General features: G+C 40.1%; 1 protein-coding gene across 3 annotated transcripts in view; it reads left to right on the top strand.

The window, feature by feature from the left end:
* STK17B (serine/threonine kinase 17b) overlaps positions 1 to 14,285 on the top strand; it is a 30,289-nt gene that overhangs the window by 12,076 nt on the left and 3,928 nt on the right. For all 3 annotated transcript variants that reach the window (XM_077830114.1, XM_077830113.1, XM_077830116.1), the window contains 4 exons: positions 5,950 to 6,094; positions 7,206 to 7,332; positions 8,981 to 9,029; positions 13,386 to 13,565. In XM_077830114.1, the coding sequence (XP_077686240.1) occupies positions 5,950 to 6,094; positions 7,206 to 7,332; positions 8,981 to 9,029; positions 13,386 to 13,565 (501 nt within the window). The remainder of the gene's footprint in view (positions 1 to 5,949; positions 6,095 to 7,205; positions 7,333 to 8,980; positions 9,030 to 13,385; positions 13,566 to 14,285) is intronic.

Raw genomic sequence — 14,285 nt, 5'->3', positions numbered from 1 at the left:
GGGACCTTTACTTTTGCATCTTTTACTCCTGTTTTTTTTAAAAAGGGAAAAAAATTACTGGTGCTTAATATATAATATTTAAATTAACCCAAGTAGGTTTTGAAGATTGATCCTCTGAAAGGGATTTATCTGGAGAAGGAATGAGTTCCCACTCTTTTTTTTTTTTTTTGTCCCTGGCTGAAAATTAGTCAGTTCCACTTTTGTCTCAGTTTCTGATCAATATTATTTTCAGGTTTTCATGCACTCATAATGTTGCAAACACTGTAGAGGCAATGTTTTTTGTTTAAAAATACCCCTGTCAATTTTAAATACACAAAACAGGTATTTCTGTTGGTAATCAGGTTTTGTAAAATCTTCTGTATAATCATATTAGATCAAATTCAACTAGTGTTTGTGTAAGTAGACTTTTTTTTTTTTTAAATAATCATTTCCCTAGGAGAACAGTCTTTTTAATGTCAGCCACCAAGAGAAAATGTACACTGATCCCTTGTAAGAGGTCTGGGTTTACTAGCATACTCCATGCATGCTTTTTTGCTAGTAACTCTCTTACACCATGTTCCTGACTTTGAGAAGTGTTGGACACTTGCAGTTCCTATTGACTCCAACTGGTGTTTAGATGCCTGGTTCTCAGAGGTGCTGAATATCCACTCTGGTTGCTCAGGACCTCTGAAAATCAGGCCATGTATTTTATGTCTGAAAATGTCTGGCTGTTGTCGAAGACCATTTTGATATCTGAAATTTATCAGTTCTTGCTAGCTGTGTATAAAACACACACACTTTTATAGGAACAATAGTGTCCAGGGTGTGAAATAGATACTATCGACTAGACTAAGTTTCTCTGAGCAAATAAAGTTTTTTATTTTTAGTAGCTTCATTGATTCTTAATGTTTTTCCAAGTTAGAGTGTGTCAAGATTACCAAACTCATTTAATGTAGGTTCTAAAATTTGTATCAAACTGTGCTGCTGGATGTCAAAGGCAAGTGCTTTTTCTGTCAGACTGTCTGTTTCCCAACACATCCTGATGGCTCAAGTAGCTTAATCAGTCAAACTGGAATTAGGGACAAAGTCCTGACAAATTTTGGACTTTCTGCTTTCTCTAGCTTTTATCTTTTTATCTTTATGCTTCTATTTCAGCTCAACAGCTGTTTGTTTTACTTGTATCACTAATGAGCTGCAACAAGGTACTCATGGTAAGCAGAGTTAATCTTAACTGGCTATTTTATAGAAGTGTTCAGCAGCCTTTAGTTCAATTTCTTTAATAATTTCAGGATTTTACCTGATTATTTTCTTATGTTTTTTGAGGTGACGAGCTACTTACACTTTTTAATTGTGAAGTCTTTAGTGTAGAACTAGATGGTATCCTGTTAAGTACATGTCCATTCATTCATTTAACTCTCAGACAGTTCTTTCACAGACCAACTGCAAAGCAAAAAAGTCATACTGTTTTATGGCAGACTGTTCTTAAAAGTCTTCTAGTTTCTGTTTGGTCAGATTAGATATACGGTAAGCCCAAGGTTCAAACTTAGGTTTGAGCCCTCTGTCTACACACACATTGTGCCGACCCAGAGTCCCAGGATCCCATGAGAATGGAGGGTCCAAGCCTGAGTCAAACAGGACCCATGGTTCAAGCCCTGTTGTTTTGCAGTGTCGATGCAGTGCCACTGGACATATGCTCTCGTGTTCTGTCAAACGTATTCCACAATCCCATGGGCCAACTGTCTTTGTTCTCTGGAAAGTCAAGTTTTCCCACACTGTGCCACAATATTAGCATGAGATATGTATTCCTGAGGGAATTCTGCGCCAAAACATTAAAATTCTGTGCACAATATTTTAAAATTCTGCAAATGTTGTTTGTCAATAAATAAATGTGGCTCCAGCATGGCAGTGAGGGCCACAGGCCACTGGCTGCATTGAGATGGGAGATCATCCTGATGCCCCCACCTCCCCTGGTACAGGGACTTGGCAGTGAGGCTGCACCTGACCCTGACACAATGCAAGGGCTGGACCTGCACCAGAAACACCCTGGTGCCCTGCCCCTCTATGCCAGACACACCAGGTCAGCCCAGCAGGGTCCAAGTGTGGTATGAGAGGTTTCTAAGTGGGGTGAGAGGTTTCTGTGTAGGGTAATCTGAGTGCTGGCAGCTCAGTGGGAGATCTGGATGCACAGGGGCTTATTGTGGATGTTCCCACCAAAGGGGCAATGGGACTCTGCAGGGGATCCAGGTGAAGGTGGTTGGGGCTCAGCAGGGGAGAGGGGTGTCTGGGTGTGGGGAGATGAGGCTTGGTTGGGGGAGTCTGTGTGTGGAGGGGCTCAGTGAGAGTGTCCGGTGCTGGGGGAGTGAGGCTTGATGGGGTGGGGGTCCATATGCAGCTGGTTGGGGCTCAGTTGGGTGGGGTTCCTGGTGCGGGGAGGCTTGTCAGAGAGGTCCAGGTGTGGGGATAGGGCTTGTCAGGGTGAGGGTTTGATGAGCCTGCTTAACAAGGGAACCCCATCCGCTGCCAAGCGGGCACCACATGCCAGGCTTCTGCTTCCCCCCCATGATTGCACTATTCCCTTTTCTTTTCCATCCCCCGCCCCTCACTCTCACATTCCTCTCCTTCTGCCCTATTCCACCTGTCTTCTTCCTCTCATCCCTGCTTCCTTCATTTTCTCCCCCCCCCACCTCCCGCCCTCAGCTGCACCACAGGCACTCATTGTTGCACAGAAAACAGGAAGGCTTCCAGCACACAGAAGGGGCGCACAACTGCATTAGGACCCAGGAGGCGGCATTCGGTTGCATAGCTGGGCAGCTCAGTGCTTGCAGAAATGGAGGGAGGGCAGTGGCAAGTAACCCTGTGTGCCCCTCCATGCCTCGTCTCTGTTTAGGGGGCAATCCCACCCCAATAAACTGTGCTGCAGGGTCATTTCCTCATTACCACCATCGCCTCCCCTCCCTGCATGGCATCCCTTTGCTTTCCTGCTGTTTTCTGCGGGGGGGAGGGAGGAATGTTTTCTGTGTGAGTGTAGTCCCGCAGAATTCCCCCCCACCCCCACCCCCCGGAGTAGATATGGGTGGTTGGACTTCGGCCTGCATAATGCAGTGTAGAAACTAGAGTCCCAGGTTGGGACCCAGATTTCAACAATCCGTAAACTGGGATTACAATTGAGTATAGACACTTGAGCCCTAGATTAACAATCCCTGGGTCTGCTAACTTGAGTTCTTCTACCCCGGGTTTACATCAATTGCAGTATAAACATACTCTGAGTGTGCCTATACCCTGTTTACACTGTAAACACCCCAGCTGGCCTGTGACATCTGAGTTGGGCTGTAAGGCTATTAAACTGCAACGTGTGGGCTCAGACTGGAGCACAGGCTCTGGGACCTGCCCCCCCCCTCAGAGTCCTAGTGCAAGTCTGGATGGCTACACTGCAGTTTTATAGCCCTGCAGCCTGAGCCCTGCAAGCCCAAGTCAGCTGACACAGGTGTTTTATTGCAGTGTAGACATACCCTGAGTGTCCTTGCTTTTACTTTGGAGGATCTTGGCAAGGTTTTCTGAAGACCTGAATATTGAGGTTACATGGGATTGTATACTGAGCTGTAGTTTCTACCTTCTCCCCACTTCACTCAAAAGAGAGAGAGAGAAGGGGATGCTGATTCTTAGGCAACCTTAAAGAGTGCTGTAACAGGGATTTGAATGTTTCTTCAACAACTCTGTATCAGGGTCATTAGTCTTGTCATCTGTGCTGGAGATCTGTTGACAGGTTCCTCCACTCTGTACCCAAAGAGAAGGCATCTTTTGCAAATGGTGCACAAGTGGTTTGTAACTTCATTTGTGAACATCATACTGAGAAAATGAGACATCCAAAGTGGATCTTCTATCCTTCAGGGACAACACCACATCTCTTTTCTGCTGCCCAAGTGCAGCAGGATCCAGACTTCTTGACAGAAGCATTCATATTATACTGGAGTCATGTATTGATATGCCTTCCCTTGTATTTTTGAGTCAACAGAAAGATGAAGCTCATCTTGTCCCCAGATCTTGGCTTGGAATCATCAGTTTTAGTGTTTAATACACTATCCTTCTTTCCAGAGTGCCTGGACCTTTCGTTTTGGAAGTGGAGCCAAATTCTTCACTTAGCAGCATGGTTTTTGGCAGCCTATGAGATGCAAATCTCCAGTTTTTTGCTCTAGGTGCCACAAGATCTTCTGAATCTAGGAAGTAGGCTACCAGAAATCAATATTATCTAAAATATCACAATGTGTATCTTTCATATACATCTGTTAAGTTCATATTTAATAATACAAGCAAACAGCAGATAAAAAGTGCCTGTATCTTCCTCAGTTTTCTCTTTTGAGCTACTTAATTTTACTTAGAGTGCACCTGGCAGCTTATCTTCAAAACTATAGAAGCTTATCTTCAAATCCATCTTTTTTTTTTTTTTAAATTCATCATTCATCTCAAACTAGAGAGAGTAGAACAGAGGAGACTGAAGCACTGAGGAGAGATTTAGTGCTAATTTCAAGCTGTACATGCATGGAGAAGGAAACAATGGCACAGATACAAAGTGCATGCTGTAACCAAGAAACTACATGCATCACATTTACTGAACTTTATTTTCATCTTGTTTTCTTTATGCTATCCCAGTGGTTGGTTTTATTTTCATAGAACTAAGTGATATAGTTGCTTCAGGGAAAGCATGGATCTGGTTTGCCAAAACCTAAATCTGACAAAATCTCAGGTTTTTAAATAGTGTGCAATCCAGAAAAATACATGGAGCATGCATAAGCATTTTTTACATGGTGGTGGTAGCACACAGGCATTGTACAGTTGCAGATTTTAGATGTCTGGATAGGTGGTCTTGGATAGGATCTTCTACAGTGATCCACAGTGAGAATATTTGAGCACCCCATGACATAAGGGCTCTTGCTAGAAGTCATTGGCTTTAGACGAATGGTTTAAGGCATGGCAAGGATTATGACTCTTCCTTTTAGATAAGTTTTCTTGGAATGTTGCTTGCTGATATCCCCACTATAGCTTTGGAAAAATCACTTGATTTTTTTATTTAAAAAAATCCTCTGCTCTGGGGGTGCCTTATGCTGTCAGTTTTCATTGACTCACTTTTTTCTAGACCTTTATTTGCTGGGTTTCTTAGTGAGGGTGCTGATTCATTGACCTTGAGCAACGTTGACTAAGGAATAAGATTTCACACAAATACCACAACATTACTAGACTTCTTTCCCAGTAACTCACTTTTTTTTTTTTTTTTTTTTTTTGCTGTTAGAATTTTATCTCTAGTTCTTTCTCAGCGGGACCAAGAGCCCAACACGGGTGGTGGTTTTTTCACTTTCTTCTACCACCACATTAATTTCCTTCTATTTCATTAGAGGCTCTTCTTGTATGTATTTTGAGTGATTGACTGCAATGTTTTTGCCCCTGAAGGAGTTCAACCAGCAAGAATATTGTTAATTTCCAACTAGGATTAGCATTAGTAACTGGTTTAATTGAGGCTTTTGCCTTGTTCAGGAGATTCTTGGTTTTGACTTTCAGTTAAGTAAATCCTTTTGTGGAGGGCTGGAAGAGAGCTAAAGATGATCATCCTGTGACTTGGTGTAAAAGTTTTAGAAACTGGGTTGAAATTTTCAGATCAGTGCAAGGAAGCCACACCTTCCACTTGGAAATCTCAACACACATTTCCTACTATGAAATTCCTTTTTGTCTTTGCCTGTTTGCATTTTATAACATTTTTTTTGTAGATCAACAGGCTGATGAATACATTAAAAATACCATAAAGTTTTAGGATTTTTAACTTTCTCAACAGCCTCTCTTTAAATGTGCAATAATTTGAATTGTAAAGACATTTGGGCAGTTTTACTACTCTAATACTCTTCTTAAATTTGGCATTTATGTCAAAATGATTAAGCTTAGTACATCTAATGTGGCTTATGTATATTTATCTTCTTGTTTCAGTGCTGCCGGAGGTGAAATCTTTAATTTGTGTGTCCCTGACTTAGATGAGAGAATTGAAGAAAATGATATTATCAGACTTATTCGACAAATACTTGAAGGACTCTGCTGTCTGCATGAAAACAATATTGTGCATCTTGATTTAAAGGTAAAATTACATGTTATTCCAATAACTTACCTTTTTTCGTTCTGCTGGTTGGTTCAATATGTCAGCACCAAAATTAAGTCTGTATAAAAAGGAGGTGTGGGATATGGCTACATCAAAACGGTTTGGAAGACGTGATGGAAACACACTGGCATAACTGTTGCAATTTTAAGATGTGTATTAGGGTGTGATTAATTACTTGCATCTTAGCGCACGTACAATAGATAGGCACCTTAGAAATGCACATAATGACAGTATCTTATGCAAAGTCAAGGTTCTTACATTCAATATAGCCAAGTTAATATTAGTGTATGTAGTAGTTGCTTGTTAAATATTCCAGTTAATACATTGTGATTAAAAACCAAAAACAGGCTGTATATCTTGACCAAGTCAACACTGATGTAGGAACTAGCACTTGCATTTCCAAACTCTCAATTTTATCAATGTGAAAACTGAACTTTTCAGTAATGTAGAGTTTTTTCATTATATATCCCTTTTTATATTAAATTAATTGTACTTAACCTTAGTATTTAAATGGACCCAGTCAGGCCTCTGAAGTTCGTGTCACTGAGATGAAAAGAACCTGCAAGGGGAGAATTAATACCGTTTGCTACTACTATTTGAATCAGTCTTTTGCAAGGCTGGGTTTAACAGGGCTGCAGAATGTGTTCACACTCTAATGGCTGTATCTTGGCAACTGAAAGAAACTTTTACAATAAATATTATCTTACAGAACATGGAAAAATGCAGCTATAATTGCAGAAGGATTCTGAGCATGCCACAGTTTGTGTTTTCTTGAAAATGATTATTCTCCTGTTCCTCATAAGACAGTGTGACTTTGGAGTGGATTGTACTATCTGAGTAAAATATTAGTCTTCCACCTTTGTGTTTTTAGCAACAGTGTAAGAGCTGTAGATATCAGGGTCTGGCTTTGGTCAGAGAATGTTACAGATGGGCATCAGAAATGCTTTTTGTGGATTCTGTTTTAACAAGGTAACATTAGCAGAATGCTTAAATACAACCTAAATGTCACTTTGGTATACACTGTTTACCATTTAAATCATACTTACATATTTATGCCTTAAAGACTAAATATTAATCTTTCTCCATTTAGCCTCAGAACATCTTGCTGAGCAGTTTCAATCCTCTTGGTGATATAAAAATTGTAGATTTTGGTATGTCTCGGAAGATCGAGAATGCTAGTGAACTGCGGCAAATCATAGGAACTACAGAATATCTAGGTAAGGAAGGGCTTGTTTCCTTCTAAAATTCTTGTATGCAAATTAAAACAATAGTTCACTGAATTTGAAAGCTAGACGTGTACAGTGCTATATAAGCTCAATGTCCTGAGACTCTTGTACCTAGTGTCTTGTGTCGCTAATGGTGGCCACATGTTGTATTTTGAGTGGGGTTGGTTTTTTTAGTAGTGTGTAGACCAGGTGAGACTTAATCGTTTTCTTATTAAAAGTTAAAAATATTTGTGCACTGAAAACAGAAGTGGTATATAAAGTCGTACTGTTTTCTTTTTAAAATGGTGTTTAATTTTGAGAAATTGCATAGTTAGAACCTTGCTAATTCTCTCTAATGACTAGGTGGCCCAATGCAAATACATGCTAATATGCAAAATTTTCATTAAAGTGAGCAAATAATAAAACAAGGTTAATGTAACTTATAGACACAGTCAGTTGGGGTTTAGCTCTAATTTGATTCTACAGTGCACTACTAGTTTATTATATCTTTTTAAAATCTTCATATGAGATGAGTGGAAGCATCTGCTATTAAATTCTTGTGGTGGAGAAAGATAGGCAACTTTTTATGTTAGGTGTGCATTCTAGTGAAGCTGATCAGTAAGATTAAATTATCCTCTGGAGAGGAAGTGGGGGGGAAACATCCAGATTTTTTTAAAGACCTACATCTCTGAGGAAACTTCCTTCAAATTCTGTCTTTAAAATTGGTTCAGTGGAGCTGTAGTGAACAGTTAAGGCTGCTTGGAGCCACAGCATAGAATAGATTCCGCTGACTTTAAAAATCACTTTAGCTAAACCAGTTTTAAAACTGGTTAGAATATCTGTGAAACTTCCTAGTATAGGCCAGTCCTTTATGTTCAGCCTAAGATCTTATTTATGTAAAGAAAATGATCACTCGAAGGATCAGTTTAACTCTTTAGAATGCTTGGTGTCAACACAAGTGTTTCAACCAATTTACAAGTATTCTAAGAATGGGCTGAAGTAGAGTAGACTTCCAGCAGTTCTAAAAACCAATTCAGTGCTATTGTTGCTGTGGACAAGCCAATATGCGTCAGTCAGGTCTCCTTACTGGTGTCCCACGCTATGTTGTAGTGACCTTTTTGGTATCAATAGAGTACTTGGCTCTGGGAGCTGTACCAGGAACTTTGGGATAGGCACCTAGAAGGCATTGCAGCTGAACTGGTTTAGAACAGCACTAATGTGGATACAGGACAGGTCACAAACTGATTCAGCAAGTAGCATCATAGTATGAGTGCACTGAAATGTTTGTGTTTAAAATAGCTTCATCTCTTTGGTTCAACAAAGAATTGAACTGTCTAAATGTAAATGGGTCAGGTGGCTGTAAAAGAAGCTTCCAGTCTAGTGTTACAACTCTAAACCTGCTGTGTGTAAGCAACTGCCAATCCATAAGTGATTTTAGTGTTCTTCAGAGACATCAGTGTATTTCCTTCATCTTCAGTCTTGTAGTTAAATATAATAGTAATAGAGACTTCACTTTACAAACTACATGTTTAGTCCTATAGTCTTGTATTTTAGCATAAACTTGCCAAAAATCCATAGTATGACCAATGTTGTTTGAATAGGACATAGCATATTACATATTTTTAATCATGCATTGAAGGATATCGCTTTGTTTTCCCAGCTCCAGAAATCTTAAACTATGATCCTATTACCACGGCTACAGATATGTGGTAAGTTTATTTCTTCTAAAGATAATAGTAACTAAGTTTAAATAAATTGGACATTAAATAATTCAGATATCAGCTACTCTTGCACACTTTTTTTCCTAAAAAAATCCTTTACTTTTCCATCATTATCTGATATGGCAGGAACACTTTAGCCAAAATGTTAATTTTCCACTATTTACATTTTAAAGCACTGTATATATGTTGCATTTAAAAGTTACTCTGCAGAAACAATATAAACCTTGTAGCGCTGTGCAGAAGAGTGCACTTCTTGTGGCTGGGTGTGGCATAGCAGCTCAGTCTTGTCTAGTGCCCCCTCTGAGTGATTGTTCTGGTCTTGTGTTGCCTGTCTTGTGAATCAACCCTCTGGTCAGGTCAGGCTCCGCCCTTTCTGGGGTACAGAGAGTCCAACAAATAAAAATCTCATGTCACAAAAGTTTTCAGCCCCAACATTACCTCATGGTCATCATACCCTTCTGGTTGTCCTTATCTCTTTTTCAAGTTCTTTGTACCACTTTATCTGGTGTTTGATAGTGGAACCCAGGCCTTCCCTCTCCTCTGGGTTTCAGCACAGGGACCCTATAGTTTTTGAATATAGATACAGCTATACTTCTCTCATCCCCTGTTACCTACCTGAGCCTGTCAGCAGGTCTCTCCATAGCCTCTTTAATCTCACCCTTCTTGCAAGGCACTCCCCTGGAATCCCCCAATAAATCCCAGTTTAAAACTATAAACTCAAACCTATTCGTGCCTTTAGGCTTGATCTTTCCTCTCTCTCTTCTGCTCTTTTCCTTGCTTTGTTCAACAGCTGAACATCTCTAAGGGTGCTCTCCTTGGAAGTCCAGATACTGCCTTTGTCAAGGCTTCCCCCCCAGAGCCTGGTCCACTCAAGTGGTTGGTGGGTCTTTACCTGGGTATCTTCCTAGACTTCTCTACTCTACTTAGGAGAGAATCCTAGGGCTAACCATCTCCTGGACTCTCATCACAACCTCTAGTCCCAGAGAGTTACTGCAGAGTTCCTCACTTTCTACCTACAGCTCCTTTCTGCTGCAAACATCTTCTGATCATAGTCCTCTCCCAGCATTTCTCCAGGTGGTCTTCATCATCAGTTAAGATCTACTCACCTGGCAGGTGCAGCCCACTACTAATTGGCCTGTCAGGCCTACATTAGTCTTTTCATTGACCATCAAACACTGAATCTAGTATCTAACAATCTAGTATCTTATGCTATATACTAAAAATGTGGATTAATGTGAATACAGTTAACCAAATAGACGTTCATATCTCCAAATAAGCCTTATTCCTATACATGTGAAATGTTTTTTTAAAAAAAAGAACGTTGCCCATGAATGTGTTCCAAAAATCTCATGTTTGTGAGTGTTACTTCCACCCTCTTTCCCTTCTTTCTCTTTCAAAGTTCGTAATCTAGAAAGCTAACTGCATTTGCACATCTTCATGAATATTAAGAAGTTCTTATTATTTTGATCTCGTTCCACATAGCTTTACCGCCTGTTATTTTTCTGGAGTTATTTTACATATAATTTTCTCCTGAGCCTGGAGCACATTAAAGGCAGCAATAACAACCTCTTTCCTCATTTTTCATTGTGTAAGTTTTTTTTCTGGGCAACTCCAAATGTGCCCTAGTATAGAAGTCTTTCCTCACACCAAGAAACCTCACCTGTTTAATTTTCTTATAAACTACATGGTGTGGAGTTCAACTTTACTTTTTCATGCCCAAACTTTATCTCAACAATACGATACTGTTGTAGTATAGTAGCATATGTCTGTGTGACTAAGTATCCTCCTTCCACATTCTCCACAGCTCTCCATGAAACTGGAAAAACAAGTTTATTTTTTCTATTTGTATGAGTCACAACGTGGGAATCTTACGTGCATCTTTATGTTGCAGTGTGGGTTTCCACTTCTACCATGAATTTAAAAATGTTATGCTTCTGCTGTCTGGATTTTTAAATTTTTATACCTTTGAGAGCTGGTCACTATGGGTGCGCACACGCTCCATGAACCTTGGACTGACAGTTCTTCAGTGGCAGTGTGTGTTGGTCCAGCCTGAACCTTACACCTCTTGCTGTGAACCGATGGCCTCATTGGCAGCACAGACTAACTGCCTCTGCAGTTCTTTTTCTACCGTTGGCTGTCTGGGATGGAACCTCCTGTAGCTTTGCCAGTTCAACTTTCTTGTAAAAAAAAAAAAAAAAGAAATTATGTATTGTTAGTTAAGTTTCATATTTAGCGTACAGTCATCATTTAGATCATGAGGATCAGAGGTTCTTCCTCCCACCTTCACTAATCCCCCAATGTTTGAGGCATTTATGCCCAAGGTCCAGGCTTCAAGTCTTACCTTTCCTGCCCTTGGGACGTCCCAGTAAGTGACCCACACGAGAGCTGCCTTTGCTGCCTAGGGGAGTCAGACACCTCGTTAAGGTGTGACCTCTGCCACTCCTTCTGTCCCTGCACCAAGCAGTCCTGGGAGTTCAGACTTTGCAAGCACCTGGTGGAGCTCACCATGAAGCCTTGGAATCTTTCTGCTCCCCTATCTCTTTGACTGGAGCTGCTGAGCAGTGCCCTGACAGAACACTCCAGCAGATCCAATGATTCCTCTCAAAAGATGAGGATAAGGAGAAGACCCCCTCACAGGAAGGAGGGAAAAACATTCCATAAGTCCTGTTAAGAAGAGGGCAGCTTCCCTCCTTGCCTTGGGACCAAGTGAGACCCTCTGCCTTGGAGCTGGAGCTCATGGGGATCCCAGGGGAGCAACAACAGTACCAGGAGTGTCTAGTGCTCCAAAACGGTCTGAAAAGGTGTGCTAGAACAGTAGGAACGGATTGCCTTGGACAGCATACCATGCCAGAACAGTAGCTGGCTATTGGTCAAATGCATTTACTTTATCCTCCAAAACTATGTAAAATGTGAACTACGGGGGATGCAATTTGCTGTAAAAATCGTGTTTAGAGTGGGGAGGTAAAAAAAAGGAAATTTCTCTTATTTTAAGAATAAAGAGCAAAAGAGTTTTCTCTTTCCTGCAAGATATATTTAAAATAGGTGCATCTTTTAAAAATTAGTAGGGTATTGGATCTATAGCAATCTCTTAATTCAGCTACACAGTCCTTTTGAATCAGGAAATAAATATCCAGTTTCTGGCAAAGGAAATGTCATAACTATGGAGCAATTCCTCAGTAATCTGGGGTAGAAAGTAGTGGTAATATCACCCAGTCAGGGAGAAGCTTCTTTAGGCATTCTATTTCCACAGCACTAAGACTCAACTTCGTGGTAAGGACAATCTTGACCTCCAGGCCTTGCCGTAGTGGCAATTCATAGTCACTGCACATGAGCAAGTTTGAGAATGACTCTAGAGGTTAGAACACTCACCTAGGATGTAGGAGACCTGCTCCAATGACTTTAATTTATAAAAAGTGGAACAGCTTCTACAGGAGAGATTGAGATAGACCTACACCAGAATATTCTATAGCGCAGTAGCCAGGGTACTGTTCTGCAGTATTGGACAAAAAGTTCAAATCCCTTCTTCACATCAGTCTCCCATATCCCCAGCCACTGAGCGAAAAGTTATATGGAAACCACCACCACTTTTGGCTAATATGTGAGTCTTCCCTTCCTTTTTGTTAAAATACCCAAATTCAAAAGGAGAAACTGAGCCAGATCAAACCAAACACTTTGAGTTTTTGACTTGCTGAAAAATTTGTTTTTTGTTTTTGACCTGAACCTAAACTTTTTTTTAATTGGAGTTTCTAGTGAACTGAAAGCCATGATTACCCAGCTGTAGTGTAGTTCTATGCTAAATAACTTTTGTATTCAGCAGATTAAATACTTTTGATTCCCTCTAATGCTTTCTTGTACAATTGAGGTAAAGGTGACATAACTGTGGGATGATGATGTGTCTGGACATCACGTGGGTTGCTAACCACATTCCTCTTGTGTGCCTGTATTGGTGAATTCAAAACAAAGCGTTAATGTTGATTTTGGAAAACACACTCTATCCTACCCTCCAAAGTAGAAGGTAATTGAGTGATGGCGGCTGCAGGAAAGAAATGGCTGGAGCAGATTTAAGTAGCCGAGCAACTTTCACTCTTGACTGCTAGGAAGAGCAGTGGCATACCAGCAAAATCACTTAATGCTCTGAATGATGCATTAAGAAACACATATCAGGTATTGCATGTATATGTAATCAAATTGCTTAGAACTGTGGCTTGCTTTTGTTGCCAGTGGAATGAGAAATAACAAGGAACACTGACCATAGCACCAACGATAAAGGGAGATAATTCATTTTGCTGTCTATTTTACTTATAATTTAGGATGAAAGATAAATTACATCTTGTTTCATTTCAGGAATATTGGTGTAATCTCATATATGTTGCTAACTCAAGAATCTCCATTTGTGGGGGCAGATAATCAAGAAACTTTCCTCAATATCTCTCAAATCAATGTGGAGTATTCAGAAGAAACTTTTGCATCAGTTTCATACCTGGCCAGAGACTTCATTGAAAAACTTCTTGTCAAAAACCCAGAGTAGGTAGCAGATTCTTCGGTGCATCTTTCTATTTGTTTGTAAGCATCTGGCAAAGCAAGGTCTTGATCCTGATTGAGGACTTTGGGTGCTACTGTAGTATAAATGTGATAAGACCAGTGACCATTTAACATAAAATTGTTGGTTTTCATATGGATACATTCTATGTGGTATAAATATTTAGAATGTGCTGGATTCAAATGGAAAATCTGAGTTGACCAGTGAGATCCCAATAATGGAAATTCTGTTTAAATGTTGAATTGTAAAGTTATCAGATATTCTGACTGTATATCAGATTATCTGGTGGTAATGCCCGATTGTAACTGACTTTTCTATGTAGTAAGATGGTATTTGCTTAAAAGCAATTTTACTTCAAAAAATGCCATCATGACTTCCAAATCAAATTTGCTCAACTTGCAAATAAACTAACTGCCAGATCACATACTCGGTCTTGAATATATTTTTTGCGTATGCATTGTAAATAATAGTTCTGCTGGCCAACTTTTACCTATAAGTAAATGATCTTAAGATGTGGAGGGCAAAATTTGACCCTCCATTTGCATTTTGGTTAACAACTCTGAAACCTGAGCCAAACTAGAATCCAGGTAGTCCTCTGTAGTTGTGTTGGCAGTAAGAAGGCAACAATCTGAGGATGCTGTAAAATTGTTGCCCTTCCTAATACCTGTTGTGGGGCTAAGACTTCACTCTCCAAGGCTGTCCAT

Source organism: Eretmochelys imbricata, chromosome 11, assembly GCF_965152235.1.
Source record: "Eretmochelys imbricata isolate rEreImb1 chromosome 11, rEreImb1.hap1, whole genome shotgun sequence".
NCBI classification, from domain to species: domain Eukaryota; kingdom Metazoa; phylum Chordata; order Testudines; family Cheloniidae; genus Eretmochelys; species Eretmochelys imbricata.
The sequence above is the reverse complement of the archived record's forward strand: the minus strand, read 5'-3'. Positions and strand labels throughout refer to the sequence as shown.